This window comes from Pleurodeles waltl, chromosome 3_1, assembly GCF_031143425.1.
Source record: "Pleurodeles waltl isolate 20211129_DDA chromosome 3_1, aPleWal1.hap1.20221129, whole genome shotgun sequence".
Classification (NCBI taxonomy): Eukaryota; Metazoa; Chordata; class Amphibia; order Caudata; family Salamandridae; genus Pleurodeles; species Pleurodeles waltl.
Genome location: NC_090440.1, coordinates 544,479,655 through 544,498,006, shown reverse-complemented (window position 1 = coordinate 544,498,006; position 18,352 = coordinate 544,479,655). Strand labels below are relative to the sequence as shown.

The window sequence follows — 18,352 nt, the reverse complement described above, 5'->3', positions numbered from 1 at the left end:
TTTTTTTTTTTTTTTTAATGCTTTTTATTCCTGGGCCAGACATAAGGGGTCAGGGTGTCTGTACTCTGGCCCTTTTCTTTTTACACTTTTTTCTAGGACTCTACTACCGAGTCCCAAGATAGCTGCAAACACTTCTTGGTTGAAGTGATGACAGCCAATCAGATTTCTGCACTAGATCGAGAGGGGGTTGTGAATCATTCACGTCCCTTTATATACATTTTTTCCCCTTAATTTTTCAAAAACTACTGAACGGATTTGCACTAAAACGAAAAAGGTCGCTTTCTGGACCAGGACTTGCCTTTCCACCAAATTTGGTGTAATTCTGTCCAGTAGTTTCGGCGCTATCGCTGTTCAGAATCTCACTGGAAAAATGAATGGGGAAAACTTGTTTTGGGACCCCACCCCCTCCTTTTGTCTTCCCCCTCTTTGCGGAACATCCCGAGCCCTTCCAGACAGCAGCTGATGTGACTGTCATTTTTTTGGGAAAGTTTTGTGAAGATTTGTCCAGTGGCGCCAAAGATATAGGCTAGTAAAAAAATAAGTGCTTTTGATATAGAAACTCGGTCCTAACTATAACTACCTAGTGGCGACGACGACTGCCAAGATGGAGATCTCTCTCTCTCTCTCTCTATATATATAAGTTGACAGCTTCTACTGCTGTGCTGCTGGCAGGTGTGCTAGGCCCAGTACAGACAACTCTGGGTCATCAAAGCCCTTGCCGTATTTACAGGTTCCAGGTGCTCTTCTCAAATCTGAGGCAAGTTGTTTATGAAGGATCCTCTGTGTCACTGATCCTTCAAAATCCCGCAATAGAAACCAAAGACTTTTCCCACCTCCTTCAGACCCAGACTGGAATAGAAACCAAAGACTTTTCCCACCTCATTCAGACTCATACTGGAACTTTGATGTTACTAATGGATTTGAAGGTTGTAAGCCTTTTTCTGGGGAAAATTTTTTTGGTCAGGGTTGCAGTTATTGCATAGCATGAGCCTTTACATTGCAGTGCTTTAGTTCACTGTGCTTTATATCAGGGGTGGCTTTACTTTGCTGGCGAGTTAGCAAGTATACATTTTTACATATCTGTGTATATATGTGCATGTGTCTACATAATTATGTATACATATGGGTTTATGTGTGTATAAACACTTGTACGCATGTGTATAAATATACATAATTTTATAGTTAAACACATTTGACATTTTATTTTATTAAGTTAATATGAAATTGTAAAATTGTTAATACGTTTAAATAAATTATTTTGTATTGTACTTATATTTATTAGTTTAAAATAATGTAATCATAATTTCATCCTGAACCCTAAAGCTCCTTACTTCCCCTGCCGCTACCCATCCAAGAAACATAAAATCTTTACTACCCAGATACACTGGCTAGTCCTGAAGTCTAAAACTCCATACTTCCTACCTGTAAACTTTAAAATCCCCTTTTCACTCCAATACTCTACCCATCCTGAACTCTAAATTTTCTGTTAAATTCACCTTTCCTTATCGTTATAGATTTGTAAATATTAATGGACGTATTTAACAATTTGTACACGCACCTACATAATGACAATTAAAAATGCTTACCTGCAAAGTAAATTTCTGTGAGATAAAGTTCTGAAAAAAACTACCTGTGATGTAAATACCCCTATGTTCTTAACTGAAATGTAAAGGCCCCAAATAAAATGTGTTTGTAATGTACTAGTAGCATACTGATATAAATGCAATTTGCTTCTTTCATGTCTGAGTCACACCTTGATTTAATTATCTCCCCTAAACAGTCCTTCACTGTGACCAGAATGCTTGCGCATCATTCCAGACTTTGGGAGGCGAAGTGACTGGTTAGCAATGACATCAGCCCTTTGTGAGGCTGTACGCCCGTTTTGTACATTCCTGCCTGTTTTGTGGATGCCTGAGGAGAGGTGAATACCTGCCATCAGTTACAGTGGCTCTCCTAAAAGTTTGAAATCATAGAATTGTGTTTCAAAGATGTCTGTCACAGCATCTCATTGAACATAAGCATTTCTATTTATGTGCCACCTCATCTGATTTGAAGACTTTGCCATTGGCAGCACTTTGGCGAACAGGCTGTGACTACAGCAGTGCTAGCACTTTGTTTCTTTTAAAGCAGACGGCCTCACTGACCCTGCTCTGGGTGATGGGAAGGCTGGCTGACTGGAGCTTCTTTAAGATGCACTGCCTATTAGAGGTTATTTTAGTCTTTTATTTGGAGGTTCTAAAAAGGTGTTTAGTGGTGTTTTTACCAAATGTAGTGTGTAGGAAAGTCACTCTTTTTGGCATGAGTACCGCCCACTTTTTGCCTCTTTATCAGTGTGTTTAGACTGTTTCACTGGGATCCTGCTAACCAGGACCCCAGGGATTGTGCTCTCTCCTCTAAATTTGTTTGCTTTGCTACATTTTACACCCCACAATTGGCATACTGGTGTACCCCTGTAAGACCCTAGTATATGGTACTTGGGTACCCAGGGCATTGGTACACCAGGTGTACCCCATGGGCTGCAACATGTACTATGCCACCTATGGGAGCCCATGCAAACTGTGTCTGCAGGTGTCATGTTGTCTCTTGTTATCCTAATGAGGCTGCTGGATTTGGGTGGCAGCATCACCTGAATTGTGGGGAACGGAGTCCAATCCCACACCATGTGACTACTGTCTGCCTAACCGGTTTTCGGCCAGCTAACAGCCCCTCATCTCCACCCAAGAGCAGGGATGATTTATGTCAACCGGGCACATGACATGATGACTTCTCAGGGAAATCATAGTAGATCAGATCTCATGCTTTTCTCTCAGTTACATTAGTGTCACACATGCAAAGACAAACAGAGGCAGAAAATGGTTCAATAAGATTTATATAATCAACTGTGTCTTAGATAAAATGGCATGTAATGCAATAATTAGAATGACGAAATAATAGAAGCAAAATGATGACAAGAAAAGTGAAACACAGAAAAAGTCCCACCATACTGCCACTTTGCGTAATATATGCTATTCCTACCTACGCTTTGTTAGAGCACAGCATATGCCTTAATCTGCCCTTCAGGATTCCCCCCTGGGAAGACATCATCCCCCATACCTGAGCAAGGAAGCCTGTTGTCTGTGGAGACACCATCACCATGTAGGCCATGGAACCGGTAGTCTCAGCAAGCAGCTGTAACAAGTCAATCAGCATGCAGTTGTGGTCATCTGGCTGGAATCACTCTCTAATGTGCATGGGGCAGAGAAGTGTTTTTATAATAAAACAGCTGATGTTCTTAAAAAAAAAATTCCCCACATAAGGATGTGTGTGTTTATGTCAGCGTTAGAGACGCAGTGTACCACTTGTGCCGGCAACCCCATCTTGCTGCAGCCTTGAGGAAAGCACAGAGTGAAAAGAATGTCTTGCTAAGAAACGCAATGCTTTCCTAGGTGAAAGAACAACTAGATAAACAAAAGAAAATAACACTTCAAATGTGGCCGATTCAGAAATATTAAAAATGAAGCAGAATAAAATGTTACAAGGCTTAAGGGCACAAGCAGCAGGCCTAGTTGCTAAAATAAAGTGCCTAGAAACACCACTAAAATGGCTTTACAACACAGGCCTGCCATTGCAGCCTGCGTGAAAAGGTGCATGCACACTTTCACTGCTGGTCACTGCATCAAGTCGCCCCTTTGGTAGGCCCTCCTATCACAGAGGGAAGAGTGCAGGTCCCTGTATGTGAGGACACCCCTACATGAGCAGAGTTTCCCTACGAGCTCAAGTTCCAAATGCCTGGACCTCATAAGTGCAGGGAAGCCGCTTTACCCGTGTACTGGCCACAGGTCCACCTACATAATGGTAACTCCGAACCTAGGCATGTTTGGTATCAAACATGTCAGAATCATACCCCAGTACTAATGCCAGAATTGGTGGCATGATTCCATACACTCTTGGGGCTCCTTAGAGGACCCCCACCCAGTAGTGTCAGAGTTTGCGGGCAGCCTGTGCTTCTGCAGCCCCTCTGACTGGTTGCTGCCCTTCTGCTGCTAGACCAGCTCAAGCAGGGGAAGGCACAACAAAGGATTTCCCATGGGAGAGCGAGGCAACACCCTCTCCTTTGGAAATAGGTCTTACATGGCTGGGTAGGGATAGCCTCCCCACACCACTGGCTTGCTTTGAAGAGCTTATTCAGTGCTTCCCTTACATAAACCAGTTTGCAGCAGTCTAGGGACCTCCGTTACCTGCTCTGACGCAAAAGCACACAAAGGAAAGGGGAGTGACCACTCCACTGTCCATCACCATCCCAGGGGTTTTGCCCAAAGCTTCTCCAGGTGGCCACTTGATTCTGCCATCTTAAAAACAAGATGTGCAGAGGCCTCTGGGAGCGTCTGGTTGGTCAGGATAGGTGACTGACTTCAGTGACCCCCCTCTGATAGGTGGTCACCCTGCAGAGCAACCAAGACCCCTGTTAGGGCTATTTAGGAACTCTCTTGCGGGTGGGTCCCCAGATTCAGCGTACAAGACTCCATCAGAACTCCTCTGCATCAACCTCTTCTGCTTTGATGACAGGCTGCTGGGATCTTCTGCCATCCGGCTCCAGGAAGAATCTCCAACACAGGTAGTGAATCTGAATGAACCCCTTGGACCTCTCTATCTGCTGTCCAACTTTGGAGACGGCGAGCCCTTGCCTCTTCTCACAGGACAGTAACCCAGTGCACTGCTACTCTTGCAGCAACCAAGGCTTGTTGACTCCTGCTTTAAGGGGGCTTCGAACTCCAAGTAGCACCGATGTCTAGCACTACATCCTTGCAAGGACAGTGTTGCCTCTGCTGCTCCAGCGATGTGGCACTCCTCTCCAGGTGAGCTGACTGGGCCTCTCTGCAACTTACTGTTCCTGCTGCCAGTGGGTTGCCTGTGTGGCTGTGACTGCTTCTGCTGGCTCTCCCGACTGCTGATGGTCAGCCCGGACTCCCCTTGACCTTGCTGGTCTTCTCTGCAAATCATCTTCTGACAAGATTTTTGCCAAGGCTTGTTGGTGGCCCCACTGACCATCTGCACGACTCTAAGGACTTCTCTGCAGCTCCTGGGCTCCACAGCTGATCTTTATCTTCCCTCGTCGACCTGCCTCTTCATCCACAGAGGGGCAGGTAGCGGCACCTGCGCCATCTGGACACTCCTGAGTGGACTGAACCCTGTTCCCTTCTTTTTCAGGTCCTCTTCTTCCAGAATCCACCCTTGGATTCCTCCGGACTGGTCCTGTTCTTGCAATTTTCCTTTTTCGAGCCCCCTTGTTAGTCTTTGGGAAGACCAGGTAACTTACCTCTGCTCTCCTGGCCGTTGGGGGTCACCTAGCTACACACCTCCTGGGTTTCCATGTTCTCCCTGCTCCCTTTTAACTATACCACATCCTTGGGTGGGGGACCTAACTCTGTATTCCACTATTTTTGTATATGGTTTGCCCCCCCCCGCCCCAATAGGGCCCTAGCTATTTTCTGCTATTATTTGCCAATGCTTGTTTCTATATGCTAATTCCTAATAACTACTATCTATATATATATATATATATATATATATATATATATATATACATAAAATGTGTACTTAACTCCAGTTGGGGGACTGCCTTTAAGTAATTAGTTCAGTGCTACTGTAATAAAGTACCTTTATTTTTGTAACAACGTGTGGTTCCTTTCGTGTGCGATAAGTTACTGTGCGACTGCTGTGGTATTGCAAGTGCTTTACACTCCTAGATACGTCTTGGCTGCTCACCACAGCTACTACTAGAGAGCCCTGGCTTCCTAGAGACGGTCTCACTCACTAATAGGGGTTGCCTAAACATGGTGTAAGGTGCAAGCATCATAGGTGTCCACCACACACCAGGCCAGCTTCCTACACTGTAATGTCAATTTAGCCAATTTGGTTTATTTTTTAAGACAAAAAAAGAAATAGAATAAGAAAAAAGTTGTTTCTTGTAGGCATGTTATCAATGTAAACGAGCATTGGCAAAGCCAGTAGGTGTCACCTTTGGGTCCTATGGGCTTGCCAATGGTTCTAGCCATACTGTGTAGCGTTCCCAATGCTGTATAACATGTTTTTTTTTTTTTTTTTAAGAAAGCAGACTGAGTTATTTTGTCGGTGCACACACCAAACATGCGAACACTTACATTATGCAAGTGCTTTTTTTTTTTGCTTGTTCGAGTTGGATTGGTACGTAAAAAAAAAATATATATAGTTTGGTTGGGGGTTGGGTGGAGCACGGGGGGGCCATCACCAAGGGTGGAAAGTAACATGAGACGGAGAAAGCAACGGGGTTGATGTGCAAAGCAACACACAGGTTCAGGTGTGGGGGCAGGAACACTGAAGGAGGGGCGAATACAGAGCGAGGAACATGGGGAAGCAATGTTACAAAGTGAGCACAACGTGGTGGGGGGGAGAAGCACATGGGTGGAAAAGGAACATGGGTGTGGGCACAGTACTTTATCGCTGGTGAGGAGGGAGGACAGAGTGGGAGGAAACAGGGAGGGAGGGGGAGGCAACACAGAAATAGAGGGTGGGGGAAAGCGCTCTGACACAGCTGCATCATATTGCCTGTATTTTGTGTTATGGAGGGCAGGTGGAAAGAAGTCACAACTTGGGAGAGAGGGTGGATTGGGGCAAGCAACAACATGGGTAAGAGAGACACTTGAAGCCTGAATATTGGCAAACAGTGACATTGGCTTTGTATTGTGCAGTATTATGTTATTGTAACATATGGGTACACTCCACATCTGTTGCCATCAAACTCAGAAATAGCTTGCCAGGTTGTGATCTTTACTGACCAATGTTAAGCAGACCATTTTTGGGGAACCCTGTTGAAAGTCGGCTTTCATCCAAGTTTGCCCTAATGTAAGGAGAAAGAACGCCTCCCAGAAGGTCACTGAGTCAGTGGTAATTGCATTCTGGGATGGCTTCAAATGCACATCCCACTTTTTTTTTTTTTTTTTTTTAACAGCGTCGCTGCCCTCATCCTTCTCGCCCTACCATCAGGCTTTATTGTTGTCAACCATGAGCTGCTCCGAGCAAAAAGTGGCTGTGGAATGTCGGTTCGTTTGCTGAATAGATTTATGCATTTACTCCAGGAATCTGTTTGACCTAATGATCACAGATATGAATCCCAGGGCACACTTTCATCCTTCCAATGTCAATAAAATGAGCGCCATTAAGTTGAGTAAGATTAAACAGCTGTTATTTAGTGCCAAAGGGTCAATGCGCTCTTTACAGGTGCACGTTATGCTAATGTAAGACACTTCTTAATTGGGTCAAGACCTTCAATTTGAATTACCAAGCTCCCTTCTTTCTGTTTATCACTGACGGGTCTCTCTCAGGCCTCAAAGATTGCCTTTTTTGTTGTAATGAGTACCTTTCCCCCACTCCTAGAACTCATGAGGCCCTTCAAACCTGCTTGCTTACATCTATGCTGACAACATCTAGATAATTATAAATTGGAAAAATGTTCACAGCTGCATATGCCAAGACTCTGCCAGTGCCTGCAAGCACTGGGAATCTGGACGCTGCAGAACAACTGTTCTGTTTTCTTGCTCTTATCTCATAACCGAGATTACAGAACCTCTCTGGAATGCACTTCTGAGTTTAATGAAGACCTTTATTGTTATTAATTCTCCACCACGAGGTTCTTGAGAGACGAAATTAGTAGATTGGAAGCACACGTTCAAAAGTAGTCGCAGCAATGAAAGCAAAATATATCAAAGTACTTCTCAGTTGCAATGTACACAGCAAATATATGTGATTATAATATAGCATAACTTCAAAGCAAAGCATAAAAGTCAAAATTCATCACTGTAGGGCCTATAGCTCAGCTTCATTTTTCTGGGGTCTGCAAGTTGATGACTCCGGTCAACTGCGAGAAAGAGATTTTCTACCCAAATGGGAGACAGGCAACTGACGTCTACGTTCCTGTCTAAAGTCAAGAAGATTCAATCTAACCCTGCTGTAGCCCAGAGCCATCCTTAAAAGCAAACTCAGAGTGAGAACTGAAGAAACTTGGAGAGTGGCCAATTCTCCCAAGCTCCCTCGCTCTCAGACTGGATTGCGAGGTAAACACACAATCTACGTGCTCTTATCAGCTAAGGTCTGGTGTGAAGAAAACAGCTTGGTCGATCTTGTGGAAAAACACAGCTTGGAAAAACACAGCTCATCTGCAATGTCACAACTGGAATGTCTAACCCCACGTTAAAGCCAATAGGCAGCTAACCTAAATATCAAATGTAATGTCATGTCAAAGCCAATAGGCAGCTAAACTGAATACAGAATGTAATGTCTAATGCCATGTCAAAGCCAATAGGCAGCTAAACTGAACACATGTAATGTGCTACTGGTGAACATTGAGCAACTAATATGCGCAGTGGTGAAACACAAAGTCATTGGTCAAACACAATTAATAGCATCACATTCCACCCTATGACCAATTAATTTTTGTTTCATACCTCTGATTACAAACAAAACAAAAAACAACTAATATCAACTAAAAAAAAACCATTATAAGCAAATCAGATTTGAATGATAAAAGCAATCACTGTAAAGCAATGGAAGTGGATTAACATATTGATCTCATAACCTTTCACATCAGATACATCTACACAGAACAGTGTCTCTAAAATAGCAATTTGATGTAGCATGAGTTCTACTCATGTAAAGGTGCATGGTCCACCCGAAAAGTTTGCTGAAATGTAAGCGAAAGTCAGAGTTCCGCACGAAAAAACAGACAGTTAACTGTTAAGGTTGCTTAGTTCCAGTGGAAGAATGTAATCAAACAAGTTGAACTTGAACTGAAGGCGCCATTTGCGCAAAATGGATCCATGGTGCTTGCACTTTACTCAGCCAGGTTCAGGTTGGGGGTTCGGTCCCTTCCCCGACCCCACACGCACACACCCGAAGGGAGACCACACAGCACACTCATGGTCAGTGGCGAAACGTGGTAGGATCTGCAAAAGAAAAAAGTATGATTTTTCTTACAAATAACATTTGTCATCTGAAATGTGCCCTTCCTCTTCCTTTCCCTGTTTTATAATCAGCAGGACATTTTTGGGGCCCTTTATTATGATTTCTGCAGGTTCTGGAGGGTCATTTGGGGCTTCAACCCACACCTCAGCACTGAGGTTTTTATCTGCTGCACCACAGCTTCCCTTTCCTTGTACTGTCAGAAGGGCTGGGGCAGACTCCTTCTTTACCAAACCTCCATTCACTGCACTTTTGACAAGTTGGGCCATTCTGTCTCCAATTTGTATGAATGAATCAGATTCTTTTCTAGTTATCAGTATAATTTTGATTTCTCCTTGGTAATCTGCAGCAATCACTCCCCCTAAAACCTGATCACTTTGCCATATCTGTCCTGGTAACTTTCCTCTCCCCAACTGATCTTTGACTGTTTGTGGGACAAATTGCTCTTGTGCGTGCTGACAAATAGGCACAATCACGTTTTTTATCAAATCTAGGGGAATGTGCATCTCTCTAATCTCTACCCACCTGTTAAGTGGCTTTTTCTCTCAGCTGTCCACATTTCTGGTGCACCCACTTAGCCATCCCCACTAAGTCAGAATTCTGGGTGGACACTTCAGACTCTGAATTTTTCTCTTTAACATCTGCAAGGGAATTGACCCAGTTATGTACAAGCCATGTGGAAAACCAAACGACTAAACCATTGGCAGTGAACCAAGAATCAGTGTAAAAATGACACATCTCAAGCAGCTCTTGCTTTAAAGTCTGACACACATTGTACAACACTGTTCCTTCTCCTGTGCTAGACAAAAGCTCTTCAGTAACTGGATTGTAATCATTAGTCAAACACACACGCTTTTTATCCTCAGGGGACACGAATTCAAATGGTGCACTCAATTTCACTGGTGACTCTTTTACTTGTGGTACTCCCTGCATCCTCTCCACATCCTGAAAAGGGGCTTGTGACACCTGTTCATGTAGGGCTGCAGTGATTCTAGCCCTGTCTTGCATGTACCAGATCCAGTGTATACTAGCCTTCTCTACCTGTCCTAAACTGTGAGAATTAGGTGAACTCATCACCTATTGCATGCTTGATATTTCATTTTTCAGAATTACATTATTCAAAAGCTTACTCCAAAGTTCCAGGGGCACTCTTGTCTTCCCCTGTTCCTGATGTACACGTAAATCAGTGTTTCCCTCTTGCACTGCGCAGAAACCTAAAGTCTGAATTATTTCATTTGCCAAATTAAAAGCGCGCAGCTGCCCATGTTTTTTTCTCATGAAACTCGGTGTCTTTTGCTCAGTGCAAACAATAAGAAACTCTAAAATCTTTTATTTTACTTGTGCCAGTAACTGCACATTTTGCGACGGTACCTCTGCCATGTCCGAATTAATTTTTCTTTGCAGAAGCGGTCTGTAGATAACATTCTGAGCTCTGTTCTCAGTGTTATCAGTTAAGGAATGCGGGGTGTTTTGCTCTATGCTCTGCTCACACGGAGGCTCAGACTGGCTCACAGCTGTCTTAACCCCCTCATTACTGGAATGGGAAAAGCTAGATTCTTCTAAAACAGCAGTTTTATAGATTTCAGCATTATCTTGCAATAATGTGTTCTGGCTAATTTGCTCACGTAAATTCCTATTTTCATGTTCTAACTGCCTACATCTCTCCTGCATTTTTCTGTAAGCAGAAAAAAGTATCCAAACCCTTCTGTCAAGAACAAAAGGAACATCATTTCTTTCAGAAGGCACACTTTCTAAATATGCTTTATCACAGCACTCATCCAGTCCTGGTAAACAAGAAAACATGTTTCTCACAGCATCATAAGGCAGTTTAACTTCACATGCATTTTCAAACATGGCCTACCGTGCTTCTGTAATTCTCTAAACAACAAAAAACAATTACACTTTTAAATAGTGCACTTCGAAACTCCAATTTCCGACTCTGAAAACTGACGACTACGCCAAAATGTTCTGCTTTCTTGCTCTTATCTCATAACTGAGCTTACAGAACCTCTCTGGAATGCACTTCTGAGTTTAAAGAAGAAATTTATTGTTATTAATTCTCCACCACGAGGTTCTTGAGAGATGAAATTAGTAGATTGGAAGCACACGTTCAAAAGTAGTTGCAGCAATGAATGCAAAATATATCAAAGTACTTCTCAGTTGCAATGTACACAGCAAATATATGTGATTATATTATAGCATAACTTCAAAGCAAAGCATAAAAGTCAAAATTCATCACCGCAGGGCCTATAGCTCAGCTTAATCTTTCTGGGGTCTGCAAGTTGAGGACTCCGGTCAACTGCGAGAAAGAGATTTTCTACCCAAACGGGAGACAGCCAACTGACATCTACGTTCCTGTCTGAAGTCAAGCAGATTCAATCTACCCCTGCTGTAGCCCAGAGTCATCCTTAAAAGCAAACTCAGTGTGAGAACCGAAGAAACTTGGAGAGTGGCACATTCTCCCGAGCTCCCTCGCTCTGACTGGATTGCGAGGTAAACACAAAATCTACGTGCTCTTATCAGCTAAGGTCTGGTGTGAAGAAAACAGCTTGGTCGATCTTGTGGAAAAACACAGCTTGGAAAAACACAGCTCATCTGCAATGTCTCAACTGCAATGTCTAACACCACGTTAAAGCCAATAGGCAGCTAACCTAAATATCAAATGTAATGTCTAATGTCATGTCAAAGCCAATAGGCAACTAAACTGAATACAGAATGTAATGGCTAACGCCATGTCAAAGCCAATAGGCAGCTAACCTAAATATCAAATGTAATGTCATGTCAAAGCCAATAGGCAGCTAAACTGAATACAGAATGTAATGTCTAATGCCATGTCAAAGCCAATAGGCAGCTAAACTGAACACAACATGTAATGTGCTACTAGTGAACATTGAGCAACTAATATGTGCAGTGGTGAAACACAAAGTCATTGGTCAAACACATTTAATAGCATCACAACAACCTGAAGCTGAACTCCTAAAGGAAGATGTGGAGTGGCTCCTTTTTTCATCCCCCCCAGTCTCTTTTCAAGGAACAAGACTGGGCGGCAGTCTTTCTCTCTGCAGACATGCATTCCCTGGAACACACTATTTACCAAAGAAAACAAGGATATTTGGCAATTACCTAGAATGTAGAAGGTCAATAAAATTGCCTGTTTCTTGAAAGATAATGTCAGCTAAGTCAAACCTTCATGAACTACTTGTCTATATGTGTAGGCTGTTATCCTTTGTCTTGCGCTCATGTGCTCCTTCAGCACTTTTGTGCTTTGACTAGCCTGTTGTAACACGATTGAAACACATCTCCAGACCTTACGCGAGACACAATTACATGACTTCCCTAGGCATCACTTCAATTAATATTCATTCAACCTTGCATAATGAAGGAAGTAGTTACCACATAGAAAGTGGCTTGGCTCCTGGAAAAGAAGGAACGTGCTAGATAAATACCATTAAACTACAGTCTACTGTTTTTTTTTTTTTTTTAATTGCCGGAGTGGAATGTTCCATCGTACTGGCACCTTATGTGTCATGCAGGCAAATTGGAATTTCTAGACTCCCTTGTTGGGTTTTGTTCCTTTTCAGGGCCTCTATTTTTCTGTTGGCAACAGCCTGGCCTCGAGTCAGAATTCAGTTGCTGTGGTTCCTTGTACCCTATTGATGACAGAGACGGAAAACCATGAAGACTGAATGAAAAGGTGAATGAGATGGAGTGAAAAGCTCTGTACACATCTTAATTTTTGTGAAGTCAAGCCTGATCTCTCACTCACCCTCTGCCACTCTATGCATAGAACTTTTTCAGTAGTAGACGCTCGCCTACAGCACCGTGTCCAGCTCAGGAGGTCAGTGCTGATGTGTTATCTGCTTTTGGAATCCACTCTTATAGCAAGATAAAGACGGCTGGCAAAAAGGAATACATCAGAATTCTTATGAGTGGATGCAAGTACTGTTCAATAGAAAATACTAGACGGGTGGGCGGTATTATAGGGACCTTTAATAAAGGGAAAGATTAGCAGAGGGTAGAGGTGGGAAAGGTATATGCTCAGTAGCAACATAAAGAAGTACTTAATAGAACTCAACAAGCAGCGTGGTTAGACAAGATCTGCATCAGAAATCATGAAGACCTTACATAGACTAGGGAGTAATCCACTCGAAAAGCAGAGACTCAGCTGGTGACCAAATAGTGTATGATGTTACAGTAGGTAAGACATGTGCCAAGTAGCTCAACCTCGTAGACAGCTGTCCTATGATGTATCCAAGTTTTTGTTCTGCAAGATCAAGAAACCTGGCAGATCTTTGGGGAGTTGATGTAGAAATAGGAGCTTCTTACATATTCACCTTTCTCTTCTTTTTTCACAGACTTGAAGAGCAAACTAGATGGAGTAAATAATCCAGCCAACACAAATGAAGCCGAGGTATGTTAGGAGACATTGTTTCATTTTTTTAACTCGTGTTTACTTTTCCTTTGTTACGGTGTATGCCTGGCGTGTGGAGCTTTCACTACATTTGCTCTGTACACAGTTGCTCTTCCTCTGTGTAGCTGAGTATTACAAACAGGAAAAGTATTACAATCAGGAAAAGAACATTGGTGAGTTCGAATCTCGCAGGGCTTCCCAGGGATCAAATGGGTGGTTCTATGTGGTCCCTGTCTGCCCTTTCTGGCCAATCTCATAGGTTTAATGTGATTTCGTAATGCTGATTCAGATGAATCCTAGATCTCTGATGTTACATTTCATTTTTTTAATTACTTTATGGGTTGCTTGGCAGTGTTTCTAATTTCTTTCACGTGGGTAGCCAAGTGCTAGAGTATTCTCTGTCCGTTGTTTGCAGTTCATCAACTTTTAGAACACTGTTAAACGTTTAAAGTGTTTTTTGATATGGGGTAACGACCATGACCCATTCTCAGCAGTTTTATTAATATTTCTTCATTTGTTTGTTGGTTGTATTAGAGATAGGCTAATAATAAGGAGTCCTACTGCTATGTGTCAAAGAACATTTTATATAAAAACCTAAAGTTCCCTACAGGCAAAAGGCACTTTGTTTTTTTTGGGTTTTTTTTTTGCAAAAAGCCCTCAGCCACCAAGGTTACCCCCTTGGTGGCATGCGTCATCATAGGCTTTCTCCCCGTTCCCTTGCAGAACAGGGTGTGCTACTAGCAATGAGAGACACTGGAGCACTGAAAGTTTTTTTTTCTTCCCAAATGATGCTTATATTGAGATAAACAAGAGTGGCTTTTTGAAGGTTTAAAAATACCTGCCTGGTAAGACACTTCTGGTTTTATTGTAAGTCCCCATGCGATATGATTTAAAAATGGGGAAGATCAATTAGAAACTAGTGGGTACAAGGGCCCCTGTTTCTTTAGGTCGACATATTTCTGGTCCCTCTTACCTGTGGCTGTCATCAGGACCAAGGTGCTCAATCCCTATTGTTGCTAGAGTATGTAATAACTAACCTACACACACTGCATAATCAGGTGTTACGAGTTAAAATGCACCAGTTCAATCAAAATGAAGGTCTTGTATTAATATGTCCTCCCTCATTCGCTCTTATATCGCCTGTGCTGTACTTACAGCGTCAAGGTCTTGTTCAGGTGGATTTACCTACTTTGATTCACTGGGGTCTGAATATTGACCTGTACCTGATTCTGGTACACCTTAAATATCTTAACTTGAGGTAGACTGGCCTTACGTTCTCTTGTGAACGTGTCTCCAACGTTCCTGCCAACGATTAGCCACTAGACTGCTCACCGTCCCAAAATGGCAGCCGTACGCTGGACCATTTCCTGGTTCCCCACGTCCGTCCGTTTTTCCCTCTACAACAAAGGGAATGGAAAGCTTATTTGTAATGTGCTGGAATTTACACAAAAAAAGTGGGGGGAGGAGAACAATGACATTCTCATTATGCACTAATGCTATTCTGACATCGAAAAAAAGCCAAAAAAAGAAAAAGAAATGTGGTTCTTGCACTCACTCGTCTAAAAGGATGTGTGATGGTAGTATAAGGTTTTTCCTCCTGGAGCATGGGGTTGTGCACCCACCAGGAGGTGCTTGAGTAGGGATTTTCGTTCTTCTGAAGCAGTAACCCCCAGCTGACATCAGGGGAGGATCCACCTCTCGGCAGTCCACTCCCAAGACTCCTTCAGAGATTCGCAGAAGTGTGACCACATGTCATGTGTTACTTTCAGCGTGGCTGGAAATATCAGCATATGGCATAAGTTCATCACCCTAAATTTCTGTTTGACCTCGTTGAAGGAATTGCACTTGGTCTGTACTAGTTTAGTATAGTCCGGGAATATCATAATCCCGGAAGATTCCTATGGCAGGTTCCCCTGTTTCTGGTCCTCTTGAAGATTTGCATCACTGTCATAATCGCTCATGACTTGCATGATTAGTGGCCGCGGTGGGGCTCTGAGAGGCAGCTTCTGGGCCAGCGATCTGTGGGCTCACACCAGGACAAACAGCTGAGAGAGGGCCTCAGCAGGCACAAACGATCTAAGCCTAATCTCTAGAAACTTCTCACGCCAGGTTGTGGTAGGTCCATCAGGCTAGGTCAAGCACAGCAAAGGAACTCTAGAGCTATCTGACCTCCAGGCATATACAGTTTGGCATGAGGGAGAATCTGGGACTGTCCGCTTGCCCAAGTCTATGAGGTTGTAAGTGCTTCAGCACTCCTGCACTGAAAGTCTCAGGGATTGGCCTCCAGAAGGCCAGGGAGTGGAAACAACCTTTATAAGTCGCCCGCTTGGAGGGCGCCCCTTCACTCGTCCACAGGTTTTGGTGCAGGCCGCATGTTAAGGCCCTCTCTTGTGGGCGGGCTGCCGTGTCCAGGTCTGAGTGCCCTGGCAAGGCAGCAGTGCACCATTAGGCTTCCAGCCCCGTGGGCTGAACCATCAGCTGGCCTCACCTCGAGGCACCCGCACCAAGCAGCTGCCGGGTGGCCACTCTCCCCAGGTGCTGCACGAGCACACCACTGCGAGCCACTGTCACTGCGAGCCACTGTCACTGCCCCTCTTGTTCCTGGACCCACGGGAGCTCTACCATCCGCTCACCTACCTCTAGGGCAGGCCCACAGCTAGCTGTCCCTGGTAGATGTGGTTCGGGGCACTGTCCAGCCCATCATTGCACCATAAGGATGTCACCACCGCCGTAGGCCCAGGGAAGGTCTTCAGGGCCGCTGGGAGTCCAGAGGGGGCCGTGGGGAAGACATGAGTCTCAGTCTAGGTGGCAGCGGAGTTTCTGGCCGCTCTAGACTTAAGGATGACGAAGGACCTCTGCCCTAACAACGGCAGGACCCCAAATAACAACATAGTGTGAGTAAAACTAACATTTTTTTCTTGCACGTAGTTTGTAAGAATATCTTGCAGTCAGCTGTGGAGTGCCGAACTGTCTTTTCTTGCTCGTGTTGACCAGCTGGCAATATTCTTATTGATCCGCGCTGGTATTTTCTTGGAAGGCCTGATCTTTTTGACTTGCTAGGCTCCTGAAAGAAACCACAGGTAAAACGATTGATGCTTGGCATAGGACTTCCTCATACATTGAATTGGGGGCATCACTTCATGGTTCTAACTAGTCCTGTGGCATTTAGCACGATGTAGAAGAATGCTGGTTGACATAGTATGGTGTGTTGTATTCTTTATTAGAAAAAAATGGAGAAATTGTCAGTTTTATATAAAAAAAATACTTGCAGGGCACAATAGTTTTGTGCATGTATTTGTAAAATCATTGATGGTTCTGCAAAAAAAAAATAGTAATTTAATTCTGCATCAAATCCTAAACTGATGTGTGCGCTACTTTCAGACTGTGAGAAGTGCTGTTTAAAAATTAAAAGGCAGACTTTTTTCTCAACAGTGGCACAAGCTCGATCAAGTAACCTCTCCGCAGTATGCCTATTTCAGCAATGCTGTCCCTTTGCACCACTTCTCCGCCAAACAAATGCCCTGTTCTCTGCTCCCGATTGCCTCAACATCTTTCTCTTTTTTGTACACAGTGCCCTAGCCAGGTGAAGGTGCACAGAAAACAGTACAAAATGAATCTAAGAGTCACACGATCTGAGTAACCGCTAGGTATTTGGTGTTGCCCCAAAAATATCACTAGCTGCAGCTTTAAGGAACAATCATAAATAGTATAAGAAAACGTACATTTGCAGAGCTGTGCTGGACTCCAGGATATGTAGCTTCTACACTGGGGAGTAGGAGCCTGTAGGATATGTCAAGTGACATTATTGGTACTCCAGGATCATACATCTCGCACAGCTTTCCAGGCGTACTACACAGAATATTTGTTAATTTGGGCAAACATGTAAAAGTAGGTCGGGTAGAAATGTAAATCTCTGCATGTGCATTTTCATAAATCGAGACCCAGTTGTTTTATTAACTTTATATTTCTCTGCATCTTTCATGGTGCGGTTGAAGCCCTTGACTTTATTTAAAGAATTAAAGTAATGACTTTGGAGTCTAACCTTGTCTTCCAGAATTTGAAAGGTGATGTTGCTGCCGTAGAGCGGGATGTTCAGGCCTTCAGCACAGATCGGGGAGACCTGGATTTCACTGAACAGCTGTGGTGCAAAATGAGAAAGAGTAGGTGCCTCCTGATTTGAACACTGTCTAGGGTAAAAGAAAATGCATGAGAAATGGCACTGCCTTTGTATTCACTCTTGCTGTCCCCTGTTCTTTCATAAACTGCTTTTTGATTTATTGGCTAAATTGTACTCTACTGGCATTATGTCTGCACGGTCACCCCAAGGATTCTTGCCGCAGAAGTGCTTGGGTGATATTCTTGGGCCGGCAGTTCACACTGATGCTGTGGCGTCATATTTACTACACTTGATCGAAGGCTTCGAAATTGGACACAAGTCATTTTTTGTAAAAGAAGCCTGATTTCCATCTCAACAACCCCCTTTTGCCCATTCATTCAAAGTACTGAAGCCCAGATGAACTCTGAGAGGTGTGCTGCGAGGGCGCTGCTCCGAACCGCAGCGACTGACAATGATGCTGTGGGGCACTTGGCTCTGGGTTTCCACTGCCCCCGGTGGTAGAAGTGTCTTGATACTGATGCGCTGCAGCACCTCCGCGCTTCTTGATTACAGGTGCATCTTCCACACTATGAAACCTGCTAGCTTGGTAAAATGTTAGATTCCCTTCAGTCGAGGAATAGAACTACTCTGCATATTCTGCTTGCCACGGCAGAGTTGATTTATTACAGCGGAGAGCAGTTTGTTGACATTGAGGTTGCTGCTGGGCTGGGAGTCACACAGTGTACCTGTTTATTCCACCAAGCTTTGTTTGGTGAAGACCTCTAAATCCACTGAAAGCAGTATTAATGGTGTGGCGTCCAATGCCATTGCTACACATTCTATCAATTGAACTTAAAAACTGCTTTGCCCAC

General features: G+C 43.7%; 2 protein-coding genes across 4 annotated transcripts in view; one reads left to right on the top strand and one right to left on the bottom strand.

Annotated features, from left to right (window-relative positions):
• ZWILCH (zwilch kinetochore protein) overlaps nucleotides 1-18,352 on the top strand; it is a 266,547-nt gene that overhangs the window by 226,059 nt on the left and 22,136 nt on the right. For all 3 annotated transcript variants that reach the window (XM_069222876.1, XM_069222877.1, XM_069222878.1), the window contains 2 exons: nucleotides 13,329-13,384; nucleotides 17,439-17,544. In XM_069222876.1, coding sequence (XP_069078977.1) covers nucleotides 13,329-13,384; nucleotides 17,439-17,544 — 162 coding nt within the window. The remainder of the gene's footprint in view (nucleotides 1-13,328; nucleotides 13,385-17,438; nucleotides 17,545-18,352) is intronic.
• The window catches only part of LCTL (lactase like), a 168,795-nt gene continuing 158,062 nt past the window's right edge, over nucleotides 7,620-18,352 (bottom strand). The window contains exons 15-16 of the mRNA XM_069222881.1: nucleotides 9,499-9,614; nucleotides 7,620-8,957 (exon numbers count right to left, since the gene is read on the bottom strand). Of these exons, the coding sequence (XP_069078982.1) occupies nucleotides 9,502-9,614 (113 nt within the window). The 3' untranslated portion in view covers nucleotides 7,620-8,957; nucleotides 9,499-9,501. The remainder of the gene's footprint in view (nucleotides 8,958-9,498; nucleotides 9,615-18,352) is intronic.